Raw genomic sequence first — 17,059 nt, 5'->3', positions numbered from 1 at the left:
ATGTGACGCCTAACACAGCCCTGGAGGATCTAGTGGAGGCCACCATAGAACCGGAAGCTGTTGTGGGGGTCACAAGTCTGGACACCTCAGGTGCTGCGGAAGGAGGACCAGGTAAGAAGCATGGCAGCGTAACGATGCAGCGTGTACTAAGTCCCTGCCCAATCCCCCATGCCAGACCCAGTGCACATGTAGCGTTGCCCTAGACACACACCCTCACCACTGTGTTGCACCATGGGAGATGTAGTCAATACATGAATGGGTGCATGCCTGAGCCCAGATATGAATACAGCAGCCAAGGGTCAAATGTCAGTCACAAAAAAGTAATTTATTGTGAGATGCCACAGCTATTGTCACATACTATACAATGATAATAACTATGCACTGTTTCACACACAGATGCATCCCCCATCGATTCTGACAACAGTGGCCGCCTTGTCATCTCGGAGACGCCAGAGTTGTCAGATGCGGAGTGCTCACAGGGAGCTGAAGTCATGTCCTCCCCTTCACCACCACGGCGGACAACACCTCCACCGTCCTCGCGGTCCAAGCCAGCACCACCACCACCACCATCCTCGCGGTCCAAGCCAGCACCACCACCACCACCATCCTCGCGGTCCAAGACACCACCACCACCACCACCACCACCACCAGTGCGGGCCACTCCGCAGAGCCGCAGAGCAGATGTTGCCGCCCTGTCCGTGATGGAGTCAGATCACTGTTCATCACACCCAAATGTTCCACGCCAGGCTGTCGTCACTCCAACCAGCCAAACTGCAGGCCGACAGCGCATCAGGCAGAGGGTTGTGCCCCCGGGTCGGGCTGCTGCAAGACCGGTCGATCTGTCCGAAGGGTACGGAGTTGTGGAGACCCGGATGCTGCGTGTCCAGCGCCTGCAGGGGAGACACATGGGTGCCATGAAACTCACCATGACAAAACTTTGCAACAAACTTGGCAACATGACTGACGCTGTGCATGAGCACACCACTGCCGTATCTGCCGGCAACAAAGATATCAAGCTTTGCCTGCAAGAACTGACACGTGCCATAGTCGCAGGCCAACAGAGTGAGCGCCGGCGTCACAGGCAGATCATGCTGGCAGTGAATACTACTAACAAGGCCATCAATAAGCTGTGCAACAGCACGGCTGTGCTGTCCCGCAGGTCCGTGTCCCTGCAAGTGGAGCTAGGTCATTATTGTGGGGATGTGGCAAAGGCCCTTGAGAGGGTGACCACTGCAGTGGAGCAACTGCAGCCAGGGTCAGCCAGTGTCAGCAGTCTGGGAGCGGAAGAGGGGAGTGAGGCAGCCTCCAGTGTCAGCAGCGTCTCCCTGCCGGACACCAGCGTGAGGAGGCGCAGTGGCCGCAATGCAACTGCCACTGACTCCCATCGTGTAGAACCCGAGGAGTCACAGGACAAGAGACTGGGGGTACGCGGCAAACGGAAGTGAACATGTGGCAAAGTCACACTGTCCTTGGTGAGGTAACCATGGCCAGACCAAAGTGCCGCACGCGTCACCTGTTCTGAGAAGGGACATTTATAGTTTTAATTTAACTGCAGCAGCAGCATGTTTGTGTTACGTATTTCTGCACCAGTCAGGTGTCCATGCCCATTAAACCCTTGCAAATCTGTTCCTGTTGTCAAGTCACTCTCTTACCTGTCTCAGAAATGATTCCGTGTGATGTATGTCCGCCTCCTTTGCCCTTCAGCTGTGTTGGGCACATGTGCCTGTCGGTGTTGTGGGGGGGGGTTGCTGGGCACGTAGTTCATCCTCTCCCTCCACCTCTATGTGTATCCCCCTGCGCGTGGCGATGTTGTGCAGGATGGCACACACAGCAATGATCTGGCAGCAGGTCACTGGGTCATACTGCAAGGCACCTCCAGTCTTGTGCAGTATTCGGAAGCGGCTCTTGAGGATGCCGAATGTTCGCTCAACCACATTCCTTGTGCTGATGTGTGCTCTGTTGTAGCGCTGCTCTTGCGGGGTAGCTGGGTTGAGATAGGGAGTGAGGAGATATTCACGCAATGCGTATGCGCTGTCACCTGCAGGATGGGGAGAGAATGGTAATCAGCATGAATGAAATTATACATGTGGGGATGGAGTGGATGGGGAGTACGATGATGCAGCTATATGTACCTAGTAGGTGTCCCTCTCCGAATTCACCGTTGATCAGGCGCCTGTGGAGGCCACAGTGACGGAAAATGTAGGCGTCGTGTGTGCTCCCGGGGAATTGGGCTACAAGGTCCGTAATGATGAACTTGGCATTGCACACCACCTGCACATTAATAGAATGATATGATTTCCGGTTGCGGAAAATGTATTCGGTGTCTGATGGAGGACAGATGGGGACATGCGTGCAGTCAACATACCCTATGACATGGGGGAATTGTGCCACCTGCTAGAATTCCCTTTTGGTGCGGGTAAGCTGCTGGGGGGTTCTGGGGAAGGTGATGTGGCGATTAATAAATGTCAGCATGGCCTCTAGGAACCGGTGGAAGAAGCGTGATAAAGCACTTTGCGACACGCCTCCTGTCTCAGCTATTACCTCCTGGAAGCTTCCAGATGCAAGCAGGTGCAGGCAGCATAGGACCTGCACATGGGCTGGTATGGCGTTGGTCCGACGGGTCTCGTGCTGCAGTAATGGTGCAAGGTCTGCTATTAGGTCCATTATCATGGCACAGTTGAGTCTATACTTGGCGTACACCTGTTCCTCGGTCTGCCCCAGCAAAGTGATGCGCACCCTGATGATCCTGTCCTGTATCATCCTCCTGCGCTGGGCCTGGGCATTGATCCTCCACCTCCTAGCAAGCACGTAGAGGGCAGCCATTTTGGTGTACATGTGGGGTTTCCCAGGGCATTTATGAAGGGTTACTGATTGTCAGCACCTGCTGATGGGGTTAGTTTTTTTTTTTTTTGTCCTTCTGTTAACTTTACCTCCTGATTGTGATTCCCCTTATTTTGCTCATGCTAAATAGCGATTTTAGGGATTTCCGGTATTAGCGACTGTTCATGCATTCCATTTCGATTCGTTATTGCCTATTCGGTATTTCCGAAGTATGCTTTGGGGTTCGGTATTTCCGAATGTCTGTTTAACGAATCGGTAATTTACCGCGGAGGATTTTAGCGGTTCTTTATTTTTTTCCGATTTTTTGTTTGATGCATTGCGTTTTATGGTTTTGCGTTCGGTATCGGCCTGTTTTACCGATTCGGTGTTTTACCGGGAGGTATTTTCGTTGATGGATATGCCTGTTAGTCCTTTAAGTCCCGATCCATCACAGGAGTACACTTCTGAAGCTCTGCAGGACCTCAAGGGAGGCACGTATAGGCTCATAAGATGTCAGACAGATAGCTACGGTCAGAGTTTCGTCCGGGTCCATTTGCCACTGTTCAGCTGGGCAGTTGCGTGAGAGGCCTCTTGTATCTTGTTGTATCCATGTAGCCTGAATAGGAGGTCAGTATTATGATCCTCAGAGTTCACTTCTTTGACGTGGGTAAAAGAGGAAGCAGATCCAGTCCTTTACATTTTCTATCAGCTCACAGACAGCAGGTCCAGTCCTCTTCTGTTCGTCCAGCTGTCCAGGAGTGTTCTGAAATGGGTTCCAGGAGATTCCACATTTATGCCAAACATGAACTAGTGGGTGGGAATGACTTCTGGGCACATCCTAACCAATGGGGCTAAAGTTCCCCAGGCCAACCATACCCACTTTGGGCATTTTTAAAATGGGTAAAGTCTTCGGCCACACTCAATTTGGGCTCTAAGGGCAAGGGGTGTGTGTGGGGAGTATACTGATCCTAGTGTCCTCCAACATCTGACTCCAAAATCCAGGTTGAGGCAGGCACTGTACCCACAATAAACTCAGAGCAGACGCTTGGTTAATCAAATGCAGGGGTTTCCAGCTACAAGACAGTGGATGCACAAGAGCTGTTTTTACTTTCTGATTCCATTTATTTAAATGTACCCCCAGTATTATAAGTAAAACACAGAGACAGAAGTCTGGTAGGACAAAGCAGGCCCTTTAGCAACCAGACAGTGCATATGCATAAATTATCTTAGCATCCTGGTCTCTGCCTTTCAAGTACACCACAACGTATTATAAAACCCAGCAGACCTGCCAATTAGGCATTGCCATTCAACTAGGATTTGATGCTGTAATGTCAAAAAGGATGCCCACAGCCCCCACTCTGCATATTCTGGGATGTTCAGAGGGCTAATCTCACCCCACTCAGTTCAGCCTATTCTTTGCTACTTGGACACATTTGGCATGGTTTAACACCTATTCAAATGCTAATCAGTGGCTAGGAGAAGTCTGAGACCGAATGCAAATAAACTTTCTAAAAGCTACTTTTCATTAATATTCATAAAAAATCTGACTTCACTATTGAACTGGATTTGTAATAAATTTATAATAAATAGTTATTTAATTATTTTTTAAGTTAGTCCCATTCCCGCTTCAGGTCAAACCAATTAACAATGGAAACAGATAAGTGAATTAGAAACAGAAAATAACGTTTAAATAAACAATATGTTCCATACCACAGACATCCTCCTCCTTAAAACAAATAAAATTAAAAAAAACATATCAAAATCCTTGAACTTATCTGGTAATTTCATCAACTGTCTACTGCGAGAAAGAGTAAAGGTGAAATAAACAATATGGTATATACTATAGATAGTACACAAAAAACTTTAGGTATAGGGTCCTAGGGAAATCTTTAAAGACCAGGCAGTGTTGAATCCCCACTCTACCACTAAACAACAAATAAAACACTACCTGTCTAACATGCAAGAACAAATATAGAGGCTCTGAGACTACTAGCTGTCTGGGAAAAAGAAGAAAAACAACATCAAGTGCTAAAGAATCCCATCAGCCCACAAGAGTGGCTACTCTTCGTCATCTGGGATTAAAGGTAAGTTGCCATATTCGTGCAACCTACCAAAGAAAATGTCAAAACACAGCTTGTTTTTTACCCCATTGATCGGTACAGCCACTCACCAGTCTTGATATGAGGTACTGATGGTTTGCAGTGCAAAAGGTGAAAATCATATAGTGAAGTGAGTAAAAGTGGCTACTGGGACAACTCCTGAAACTTTAATAAACGTTATCACAGTGTCAAGCTTAAAAACAGAATGCTGACAGTTTGAAAGGATAACTGTCACTTGCGATGGAAAAAGGTCTACATGTTTGAGCCACTAGGCTTTCGTCAGGACCAATCTAGCGCTACTGCAAAAAAGTTTTAAATGTGAAAATGCAGAACAAAAACGGGTGGGTACGATACAACCTATCAGTATCCTTTGGCTCCCATAGGTAAGCCTACCTTACAGGAATACACAAATTCATTCCTAAAAAGTAAAAAGGGAAGTGTTAAGAATCTCAACAGTGTCAAAAAACTTTTCTTCCATGAATCAGACAATGCATGAATCCCATGAGCCACATTTTCACATTAGCTGTACTAGCGATCATGTCCAAACAACTCCTTTCGAGTAACAAGAAAAATTCTAAATAATGAACGTACTTATCCAGCTTTATGTGGGAGTACTCCTCACCTCTCCTGGCAACTGCTCAGGGGAAGAGGCCCCGCTCTATAGATAGGTGAATAAAACAGATCACACTGAGCAAAACTGTCTCTGTGGATCAATTCCTAATTAACCTTTATTACTATTATCATTCCCCAAACAACCGACTTAGGCGGGAAAACCCTGCGATATGGTCACAACTAGGACATCAGATCACACGGGCCCTATTGGTATTACGATTATATTGTACCTCTTTTGGCTAAAATCGAGTATCATGCTAAAGTAGCCCTCTTGGCTCAGTAAATCACTAAGCACTTCTAGACAGTTAACCAAAAAGGTCCATGACAAACAGACTCTTTCCTAATGACACATACCCATTCGCCATCTAGCATACAATTCCATTACCAAGAAACAACAGGTGAAAACCCAATTATGACTCAGTCCGTGCATATTTGTAATGTAAACGTCCATATAGGCAGGATGGTCTGGTCAACACACATCCTCAACATCAGGTAAAAGTACAGCGTTGTCTACCACAACGGATGTTCTAAAAACGAGATTAGCAATTCATGGGTGTCCCATTACCCTAAACAAGGGGTTCTACCCGCTTTGTAGTTAGAACCATAAAAGTGTGTAATTTAAATTGAAATGTTACATGGTACAAATATAGGCAGGCATCTGGGAAGCAAAGCCCAATTTACGAAACGATCTAATCAAAATATTGAATATGCACAGAGCAATCGAGTACACATTCAAAGGCTAATGCGCCACACAACAAGGAGACAGCACAAAAGACACGGCATACTAGTCCTCACCTCTCCGTCGGTACCTCGTAGCGTGCCTGAGCCGAGGGGGAGGTGAGTGATATGTCCATTTGTCGGATATATATAGTGCCAAAAAGTTCCTCCTTGCCAAGATCACGCGGGTCAGGGGTTAAAGTGAAAATACCAGTAGAGAAACTCTACCCGACCCGGTGCTCAGAACGCAGAACAAACGCCGCATCCCAGGGTCACTACGCATGCGTGGAAAGCGCGAGCAACCTCACGTGAGTACCTCCCCTTTCCGTCATGGGAAATGTAGTTCGCCACCAGGTTAGTTAAAAGTGAACCTAGTCTCTGAATCAAGTAAAAGATTTCAACAGAAATTTCGGAAAGTATAGAGGTTATATTGACATTAATATCACTCAATTGTCATATGCATACATATGTGATATTATGCAGCATAAAAGCGATACTTTATAGTATAATCGTGCGTTCTTAGTATGGTTTTAAAATGGTGCCAATTCTCCACTGTGATAGTCCTTAAACATTTGTTGGGCTTAAAGGAGATCAACTGTAGAGCGTGATGTCTTAAACCGTAGTGGTGCATATGAAGATTGCCCTACTCCACTATTGGCAGTCTCGTGTGAGCCACTCCCTGTTTGATCATGGGAAATGTAGTTTGCATCTAATATGGTTAAACGCGAGCCCGTGGCGAGTGGCTGTACTGATCAAAGGGGTACAAAACAAGCTGTGTTTTGAAATTTTCTTTGGTAGGTTGCACGAATATGGCAACTTACCTTTAATCCCAGATGACGAAGAGTAGCCACTCTTGTGGGCTGATGGGATTCTTTAGGTATTGACGTTGTTTTTCTTCTTTGGCCCAGACAGCTAGTAGTCTCAGAGCCTCTATATTTGTTCTTGCATGTTAGACCTGTAGTGTTTCATTTTTTATATACTGTAGACATCCTCCCCCTTACAGAAAATAAAAGGGATCTAAGACATATCAAAATCCGTAAACTTATCTGGTAATTTTCTCAGCCATTTAATGTAAGTAAGAACCACTTCGAGTTGGAAATAGTTCTCTGGAATTTGTGACACAGGATCAATAACAATTGGTGAAGAGGAGCATGAGGATTCAGAAGAAGCACAGAGGTAAAGGGATGTTTTAGTTCCTACCTGCATCTGGTCTTCTGATAGTGGACATACAACAATTACCACTATCATTTTGAACAGATTTGTCATCAAATAATGTATTTGAATGGGTTTAATCACTCTTAGAGGCATGAGGTTATATATCTGTAGATAACACTGTTTCAGCATCTTGTGTAGATCATCATTAACATCAACTTCACATTTTTAACGGTAATAGGAACCAAACTGCTCTCTTGTTCCACCATCCCTTCCCTGCAGGTAAAATGTAAGTTTCAGATGCTTTAAGTATCTTTGTAGGAGTAGAAAACCTGGAATACCAACACAGAAAACAATAAATGTTACCCCTCTCTTTGACTCAGTAAAAAAATGTCTTCATTTGTTAATAACAGACTCTTTCTCCTAAATTCCTGTCTGCTTCTTTGTCCAAAATGTTTCATACCATCTTTGCACAAATCTTTTATCCAATCAGGTAGAATCTTATTTCTAGGTTCCCTCCCCCGCAACAACTTGAAAGGAGTAACTCAAGTTACAGAATGGTTAGATGTTAGAAACAACATTATGTTAATACTCAAACATGCTGCCAAGCAAGGGGGCATGGCCTAGCTGCATTGCAGAGTAGACGACTCTCGCTTGGGCTCCTCGCGGCGGGCCTTATTTCAACATAATCCTGTCCTTGAAACTGAAGCATCGGCAACCGGAATCTACACTGACTTGAGCCCAAGTATCCTGAGGCTCAGGGAGCTTGCTGATCGCAGCGAAACTCCTCAACAGTGGCATTGGATCCTCCGGAGGGGTGGAGCGCCATTTTGGATTTCCTGGATCAGGCGGAAGCAGCGCCCGTGAGGCTCGAGGCTTGATCAGGATCCTAGGGCCCGCTGTAGACCCCGTGGTGCAAAGAGGAGTGGAACGGAGGGCGTCTCCCGGACCCCCGGTGGTGCTGTGGGCAGCGTTTGTGCCATAGCTGACAACTGAGGAGCAGTGAAAAGACCCGGTTAGGATAGCCGCCTGACTGGCAGTGGATGTCGAGTGGAAATTGGAGCACCTAAGAGAGCGTCCTCGGCTTGGCGAGTCCGGCGGCGCCGGAGACTTGGCACCTGCTGCACTGTCTGGGAAGGGTACGCTGAAGAGGCAAACCACGAGGGGCCCTGCTGGAGGACGACTGAGTCACGGGTGGGCTATGGTGAGACAGGCATAATATTGCCTTCAAGCCAGAGTCCTCTGCGAGAATTCTCGCTGGCAAGACCAGAGGATGTGAATATTGGAAGGCATGAGGCATACTGGGGAGTTATGATCAGCCTGGCAGCAAGCTTACCGGGAACGCTGACTGGACCCTGCCTGGTGCATCGGATGATTAGAGAACTGAGAGCTGCATGCAATAATTTGCTGTCCCTTGTCGAGCACCCTCGCGCCAGACACGGCGAAGCGGATTCCGGGGGATCCACGCGGTGCCCCGGGAGTATTACCTGGAAGCTCCTGAATGGACTCCACAGCCTTCTCAATGCACAGCTAGCAAAAAGTGAATCTGCAGGTTATATAACGGACCTACGGCAGTTTTGAAGGGGACCAACACGAGGTGGCGGTGTATTTGTTTATAACTGAATACCATGAGGTGGACAGCGAGCGGGGTGCAGTATCTGAATGGTGGCTCACTCTCATCACGATATGAGGTAAACTGGAACGCAGTCCCCCCAGTCTAGGGTAACAAAGAGACTTTAACCTGCGCGCGGAAGACAGCTGTTTGGTGACCGTTATGGGGAAAGATAAACCCCTCAAGTCTCAGTCGAACAAAATTTCGAACTATGCGCAACCATTGGAACAGGGACTAGGAACCCCCAGAGAGATCTGACGAGATCCCCCCCCCCCCCCATGCTGGCAGATGTAATTCAAGCCATCCAGATGACTAGGGATGATACAGTCAGTAGGATAGACTCAGTTGACATAGATGTCAATCTATTGTGAGCTGATCTGAGGAAAGTATCAGATAGAGTGGCCAACACGGAAAAACATGTGGGCACATTGCAATCCGAGGTTAAGTCCCTTAGCGCTACTGTCGTTGGCTTGAAAAGAAAAGTACTAAAGCTGGATGAGAAGGTGGAGGATGCAGAAGGGAGGTCACGGAGGAATAACCTACGTCTGGTTGGATTCCCCAAAAAGGCAGAGGGCCCCTCCACCGAACTGTTCCTGTTGGAGCGGCTTGCAGAAGTGATCGCTTCCAGGAAAGTCTCTAAATTCTTCAATGATGAGCGCTCACATAGGGCGCTTATCCTGCCTCCCAAGCCGGGAACACCACCGAGGGCCATTATTGCCAGATTGTTTAACTATAGGGACAGGGATCTCATGCTGCAGCTCTCACGCAATCGAGGTCAGTTCTTTTTTCAGGGACACTCCATCCCCATATACCCTGACTACACCCAGAGGGTGCAAGACCAAAGAAAATCCTATGTGATGGTCAAACACAGATTGCTTGAGTTGAACTTGAAATACAGTCTCATGTTTACAGCGAAACTAGGGGTTGAACATGAAGGACGCACGCTTTTCTTCTACTCGGCGGGGGGGCGCCACAGACTGGCTGGATACCAGGGGCCCAGGGAGGCGACGGCTGGCTTCATCTACGGAGTCCTCTGTTGAGTACCGTGTCAGGTACTCAACAGGATCGTCGGCAGTCCCAAAGACAACATCAAATAGCGGTTGCTAGTTCCCAGACCGGTGGTTGCTCCTTTCAAGTACTGCCTGCCTGCCCTTGGACCCGTCTGCCTCTTCATCTTAGGCAGGCCCAGGATCTGCTCTCTTTCAGGAGACTGTTAAAATCTGGCTGTTTCAGTACTGGCCTTCCATGGGCAGACTGGCCTCTGGGCCGTGGTTGCCTGTTATCTGGTAGTCCTTAGCGCCGGGACACTCTGTGGAGTAGACGTGCACGTTATAAATACCTATTTTCATTTAATTTCATTTAAGGTCCGGAAAGGCCCCAGTCGGATCAGAGTCTTACAAGATGGCACCTTACATGTATCCGACACAGAGACTGTCCCTGAATCCATTCTGGTGACACAGGATCCAGAGATAGATATCGAGAAACAGGGATAAGTGTAAACATTGTCGAACTCACACTAATGTGCTATAAGTCAAGCATAATGCATAATGCATTTAGTTTTAAGGACTACAAGAGACTTCCTGATAAGATTTTTCAATTTCTTTAGTTCCATTGAGAGGTGCCCGCGGGGCAGCGATGCCCCCCTCCAGAGTTAGACCCGGTGAGAGACGCTTGAGAGCAATCTCACTCCTTGCCGGGTCGGATCTCTAGTACAAAATATACTTGGATCCAATTTTCCGGGTCACACACAACGTGGAACTGTCCTGGAGTCATGGCTCTATATGTTATGGACTAAAAGTCATTCTGGGGGACTGGGGGTGGGTGGTTTGGGGCGGTTTGTGTTGATTTTTGAACTAGATGTACTGCTAACAGCGTAATCCGCACTACTGCCCGGGGGAGCAGAAGGGGGACTGGAAATGGGTCAGTTCAAGTTACACTGTTTTCATGTTTAAGGGGTGTTGCCCTTGGTCATGGGTTAGACTTGATATTGAACAAGCTGTGGGGGGGTCGGGAGAAAGGATGTAAATGGGACTGTCCCATACTTAGATATTTGGATTCTTGGTCTGACGCAAACTCTTAAACTCCTTAGTTGAAATATTAGAGGTATGGTTGGGCTGGTGAAATGGCGCAGGGTTTACGCCTTCCGAGGCGGTACAAAGTGGGGATTGCGGGGAGACGCATACATGGGGGTACCATTACGATTAATCGTAAAAAATGGAGGGGACAGATCTATACTACCTCTTATTCAGGATTTGCACCGGGCGCTATGATCTGGGTGGCTCCGGGAGTCCCATTCCACCACATGAATCATGTCTTGGACTCTGAAGGAAGAAATGTTATTCTTCACTGGAAGTGGGAGGGCAGAGAGTTGTGTATTATCAACGTGTATACCCTGAATCTAGATTGCCCCGACTTTTTCCCCACCATTATTAAAGCAGCGACACTAAATATGAGGGCTGAGATTGTCCTATTTGGGGACTTCAATTGTGTTTTTGATTCACAACTAGATAGAGATCCTCGAAGAGCTCACCCTAAACCATGGATGCTGCAGTTCTTGCAGGTGTTAATACAGGGCATGCAGCTCAGAGATGAATGGAGGGCTAGACACCCAACAATGAGAGCATTCTCCTGTTATACCCCGGTAGCAAATACACTTAGGGGCATATTTACATGCCCCTTGCGCCACTTTTGCGTCACTTTTTCCATGTTAAAAATGATGTAAAAGTGGCGCAGGGGCTTGTAAATCTGCCCCTTAGTCTTATCGATCACTGCTGTCTTACGCCTGGAGGCTTAGAGTGAAGGCCTTATCGGATCCACCTTATGCTGCTGTGGTTTCAGAGACCATACAACATTACTTCCGGGAGAACTGGGGGTCTGCGTCTAATAGATCGATTGAGTGGGAAGCCATGAAGGTGGTTATAAGAGGGGTATGTATGAAGATCATGTACGGAGTGAAGCAACAGTTAGAAAGGGACAACTCAAAGCTTGAGAGTCAACTGAAGAGGCTGGAGGACACTGTATGAGAGTCAAAGGAACACTTGGCTGAGTGGTCTAAGGTACACGAGGAGATGCTAGATGCCTGGGCCAGGCTTGAGAAATTCACATACACCTCATTTAGGCAGAGATTACATATGCAGAGGGATAGATCAGGGGCGGTATTGGAGAGGCTAATTAGAACGGAAAAGAAACAACTACCCGTCTTGAAATTACAAAATAGGGAGAGGGTCTGATTACAAACACAGAGGGAGGTTTTGAGGGAATTCGCATTGTATTTGAAATGTATATGCCTGTGGGCCCAGCAGGCTGATTCGGAAGGGTTGTGGGAATGTTTGGAAGGTGTGACCCTCCCTAAATTAGATGATACAGAGGCAGAGGTCCTCGGGCACCAATTTCCAGGGATGAAATCTTAGCATCTATACGGCGCCTGAAGCCGGAGAAATGCCCAGGTGGGGATGGGCTTTCAGCGGAATTTTATCAAAGGTACATTTCCTTATTGGTTGATCATTTGCTGGAGGTATTTAACGAGGCCCTAGATAGGAAAATGCTACCAAATACCATGTCAGAGGCAATTATCTCTATGCTCCTTAAGGCAGATAGGGACCCTCTTTTGCCAATTTCTTATAGACCAATCTCTCTCCTTAATGCAGATGCAAAAACTTTGAGTGGGATACTGGCGTCTCAGTTATCACCCTATATGGCCCAGGTAATCCATCCAGATCAGGCTGGGTTTATTCCTAAACGTAATACCACACATAACCTGCGAAGCTTGGCGCACGTATGGCATGACCCGAGCCTGGAGTCTTTGGATTGGGCCTTAGGCCTGCTAGATATCCAACAAGCCTTTGACTCAGTCGAGTGGGAATATATGTGGGCTGTGCTGACCAAAATGGGCATGGGACAACTATTTTTAAATTGGATGCAGACTGACTGCACCTGTGCGTGTAAGAGGACAGGCCCTGAGACGTGGTACTCGGCAAGGGTGCCCCCTGTCCCTGCTACTGTTCGCTATCGCAATGGAGCCACTGGCTATTATATTAAGAACGAAAATGGAAGGATGGGGGATTTGGCTGAGGGAAATGCTTCGTGTGGTTCCCATGTATGCAGGTGACACTCTGGTGTACTTGCGCCGCCAAGACGAGGCAGTCCCGGTACTTATAGATGAGCTGGATAGGTTTGGCGTATGGTCTGGACTATGTCTTAACCCTGGAAAATCAAAATTGTTTCCCATGGGGACCCTAGTAGAGAAACCTGTGAACGACTTACCTAATGTGGGGATGAGATGGGTAATGAAGGAGGTTCGATATCTAGGGATCACATTGACGCACACTAGCACGGCATACCTAGCGGACAATATAGGGAAGAGGATAGATGGTATTAGGCGATCTGTTGCCTTCTGGAAGGAACTCCTGCTATCCCTAATGGTGAGAGTAGCCTTGACTAAAATGGTTGTGCTGCCAAGATGTTTGTACACCTTACAGAACTCCTTATATTTGGTCCCACAGCGGTTCTTCTCACAACTCGATAGCCTGATCATATAGTTATTATGGGGATCCAAACGGAAAAGGATTAAACTGAACACCCTGCAGAGACGATGGGGGGTCTGGAGGTTCCTCGTTTGAACTTTTATTATACGGCCACGCATTTGCAACATATGGTGCACTGGTTCGATGAGCAGGACAATTGGGAGAAGCATTTATTGGCTGGCACGCATTGTGACTTGTCTCTTCCTGAACCTTTTATGATGGGATCAAGGGTACTGAGATATTTCCCTTATGTTATACGTCACGTGGCATCAGTATGGGAGATGGTGATATGGACAGTAGTCCACAAAGCACCATATACTCCCAAAACTCCACTATGGGTGGTGACCCCCTTTAAACGGGTAGAACAGGTAATGAACGTTCACAAGTGCAAGGAGGGTGGCTGCCTTTTAACGGGGGACATATATACTGCAGAGGGGTTCATAACCAGAGAGGAAGCAAATGGTATTTTTCAACTGGGCAGGGGACAATATCTGCAGTATGCTAAAATCTCAGCAGTAGCCAGAGAGATTTGGTCATCTTTCCCACAGGCGCCACAGGTCAAGGCAGTGTTGCAGACGATAACCAAGCTAGCAGGGGGGCGGAGACTGGTCTCACACATTTACAGAGCACAACGGGAGGATGACCCTATGGCTCCCCCTCTACTACAGACGAAATGGGATGATGCTATGGGAGAGCCACCTAAGGAGACACAATGGTGGAAGGTACATGAAGGGGTCAAACAGCTAAGTTCCAACACACGCTTTAAATTAATCCAATATAATGTGGTACACCAGGCATATCTCAAGCCCTGTACGCTGCATAAAATATACCCGGAACAAGCAGATACGTGTCCCAGGTGTAGCGGACCGGACGCACACTTTGTCCACATGATATGGGACTGTCCCGAACTGGCACCCAATTGGGGTGAGATCATAGACACTTTGCAGACAGTCAAGTGAAGGGTAATATCTGTCACAATTATAACAGTGGTGTTGGGACTATTGCCCACGCCCCCAAAACTAAGAAACTCACAAGAAGGTTCGTGCAGCTAGGGCTCATGCTAGCAAAGAGGTGAATTGCGATTCACTGGCTGAGTCCAGATCCACCCCAACACGGGAGATGGATTAAAGATATGATACAGTGAGGCATTGCAGAGTCAGTGAGGATGAAAAAGGTGAGAAAAGATGAGAAACTTGAGGTTGACATGAGGACCTGGCACTTAGGGATTTCAGACCTGTCTAAAGAGAAGTATCCGCCAGAGAGAGAGAAGAGCCTCCCTCCTAATCCACCCAAAAAGGAATGGGAAAGTTGCACATGAGAGAAGTCCAGCACACAATAATGGAGAATATGGATAGTTGAAGCACAGGATTGAATAGATGGCCCTCGAACCCCAAAGTGAACCGGGCTACCCATGCCGAGGTGGGGGTGGGGGTAGGGATACGGAGAAGGAGGTGGGTATGTTTGTTTTTTGGTTTGCTTGTTCACAGTTTCGAGGTGGACTAGAAAGTAATATTGACACAGAAGTTCTTCAGGTTTTCTATTGTTTTGAAGCACCCAAAATAGGGGTAACATCCTATGTTGTACAAATATGTAATCAGTTAGATTGAAATCAAGCACATTGTGCCTAAGGTATTATGCTGATCTGGAAAAGTGATGTGGTTTACCAAATGTCAATAAAAAAGATTTTTAAAAATGTTAATACTCAAACATTTTTTAACATCCTGACTGGCAGACAAAGCTGTTTGAATGCCTTCTTTTAGAAAATGATTTGAGCTTATAACAAGCCAATTTGAGGCAGGACTACCTTGAGATGTTTTATAACATAGTCTCTCAAAAACATACTCATTTCTTGTGATGCAAAATGAGTGCCATTGTCAGTGACAGTATATTTTGGAAAACCTGCAATATAGATATCTTTTCTCTCAAAATCCAATTACATTTTTGTTTTGTGGCAGGAGTATCAGTAAAGAAATACACCCATTTTGAGTAATAGTCTGTTAGAACCATCAAATATATTATCTAATATTAAATGTGATTAGGCAAAGGTTTAAATGGCATTTTACAAAGTGGTTTCTCAAAAGTCTTCCAATGTTTTTCAGAACTAAGACATTCCTGACAATCATCAATCAAATTACGCACATGAGCATCGATATACCATCAAAATTGATGAAATCTTTTACATGCAGCTGTAATGCCTAAATGACCTTCAAGAGCAAATCTAATCAACGCATTATGAAGACTTTTAGGTGGAATGATCAAATCATGCCTTTTACAAACACCCCTTTCAACTGTTAGTTCAGGGGATATTTAGTGAAAATGTTTAGTTCTCCTACTAAGTTCCTCACATTAGATCAACCTATATAAATATATGTGATTACTTGGTGTAAAACGGCACCAGCTTTTGACACCTTAATTCATTTTGACTCTTAAGAAACCTCTCTACACTTGAGCACAGCATCAATGGGTGCCACTACACACCCAGTGTCATCTGTTAGTTGATATTCAGTGTCCTCCTCAACAATGGGCATTCTGAATAAGCAGTCAGTGCTAAAATACCCTGTACACATTTTACTGTCATGTTTTTTAATGTTTGCAGATGGCAGACTGTTGTACTGCATCTTATGTATTCTCCTTTAATCCTGTGACGATGCTTAGACTCTAGAATGTATGGTCTCTTAGCAACTGTGTTGAGCCAAGACATTCCTGTCGGAGCTGTTGGCAGAGCTGGTCCTTGCTGGCTCTGCTATCCATGTAGCCAATAAATAACCAGCATTGCCTTATATCCGAACAGGATAATGTCTGGACTGAATGGGTCTACGTGTGTACCATGTTGAGGTTGTATTACACCATTGAAAAATAATAAAAAGAGTTTACAAAAATAAATAAATAACCAGCATACCATACTTGTGTTAGCCTGGATACTACAAAATTGTGGCGACGATCCTTGGCTACATGAAGGAACCCACGCAGCTGTTTTGGTGATTTCTAAACCTTCAGTTATATCGACCTACAGTGGTGCTGCATATTCACAGAGGAATACCAAGGCTGGACTCAAGCATTCGAGGTATTTTGTGACTATCTTTGCGCTGCTGCCCTTCGCTCCCATTAGCTGTTAAAATTCCTGATTTTGGTAAAGAGGGTAAGACTTTCTCTTAGCAAGTGTCATCTTACTCGCGCAGCACTTGTGCAGTGTGCTCACGCTTTTACCTTGCTCATGCATTCATCTTCCATAGAGCGTTCTCAGCAGCTTATATCCTGTGCCCTCCTCGCTCCTCCATTGTTCGCACTCGCATCGGCTACTTCACGCTGTGACATCATTGCGTCACCAGGAAAACGATTTTGCATCGTTGGTGACACCGACACCTTATTTTCTTTGTTTTGCCAAAAAAGGAGGTCAAAGAAGGAGGCCAAAACAAGTGTATTACCAAAGCATACACGGTGATACACACACCAAAACAAGTGTATTTACCAAGGCATTCATGGTGATACACACACCTTTCTTAATTTCTTGTGTTTAAACAGCC

General features: G+C 46.3%; 1 protein-coding gene across 2 annotated transcripts in view; it reads left to right on the top strand.

Moving 5' to 3' along the window:
* The window catches only part of LOC144767371 (uncharacterized), a 270,245-nt gene extending 253,957 nt beyond the window's left edge, over window positions 1-16,288 (top strand). The window contains exon 3 of one of the 2 annotated variants that reach the window (XR_013598169.1): window positions 15,635-16,288. Coding sequence is in view for 1 of the 2 variants with exons in the window: in XM_078650836.1 (XP_078506962.1) it covers window positions 492-1,445 (954 nt within the window). In the remaining variant the exon portion in view is untranslated. Of the gene's footprint in view, window positions 1-396; window positions 1,786-15,634 lie in introns of those variants that run through there. The other variant, XM_078650836.1, reaches the window with a different exon arrangement.
* Window positions 16,289-17,059: the final 771 nt, after the last annotated feature.

The sequence above is a fragment of the Lissotriton helveticus genome, chromosome 7 (genome assembly GCF_964261635.1).
Source record: "Lissotriton helveticus chromosome 7, aLisHel1.1, whole genome shotgun sequence".
NCBI lineage: Eukaryota > Metazoa > Chordata > Amphibia > Caudata > Salamandridae > Lissotriton > Lissotriton helveticus.
This window is presented reverse-complemented; position numbering and strand designations above follow the sequence as displayed.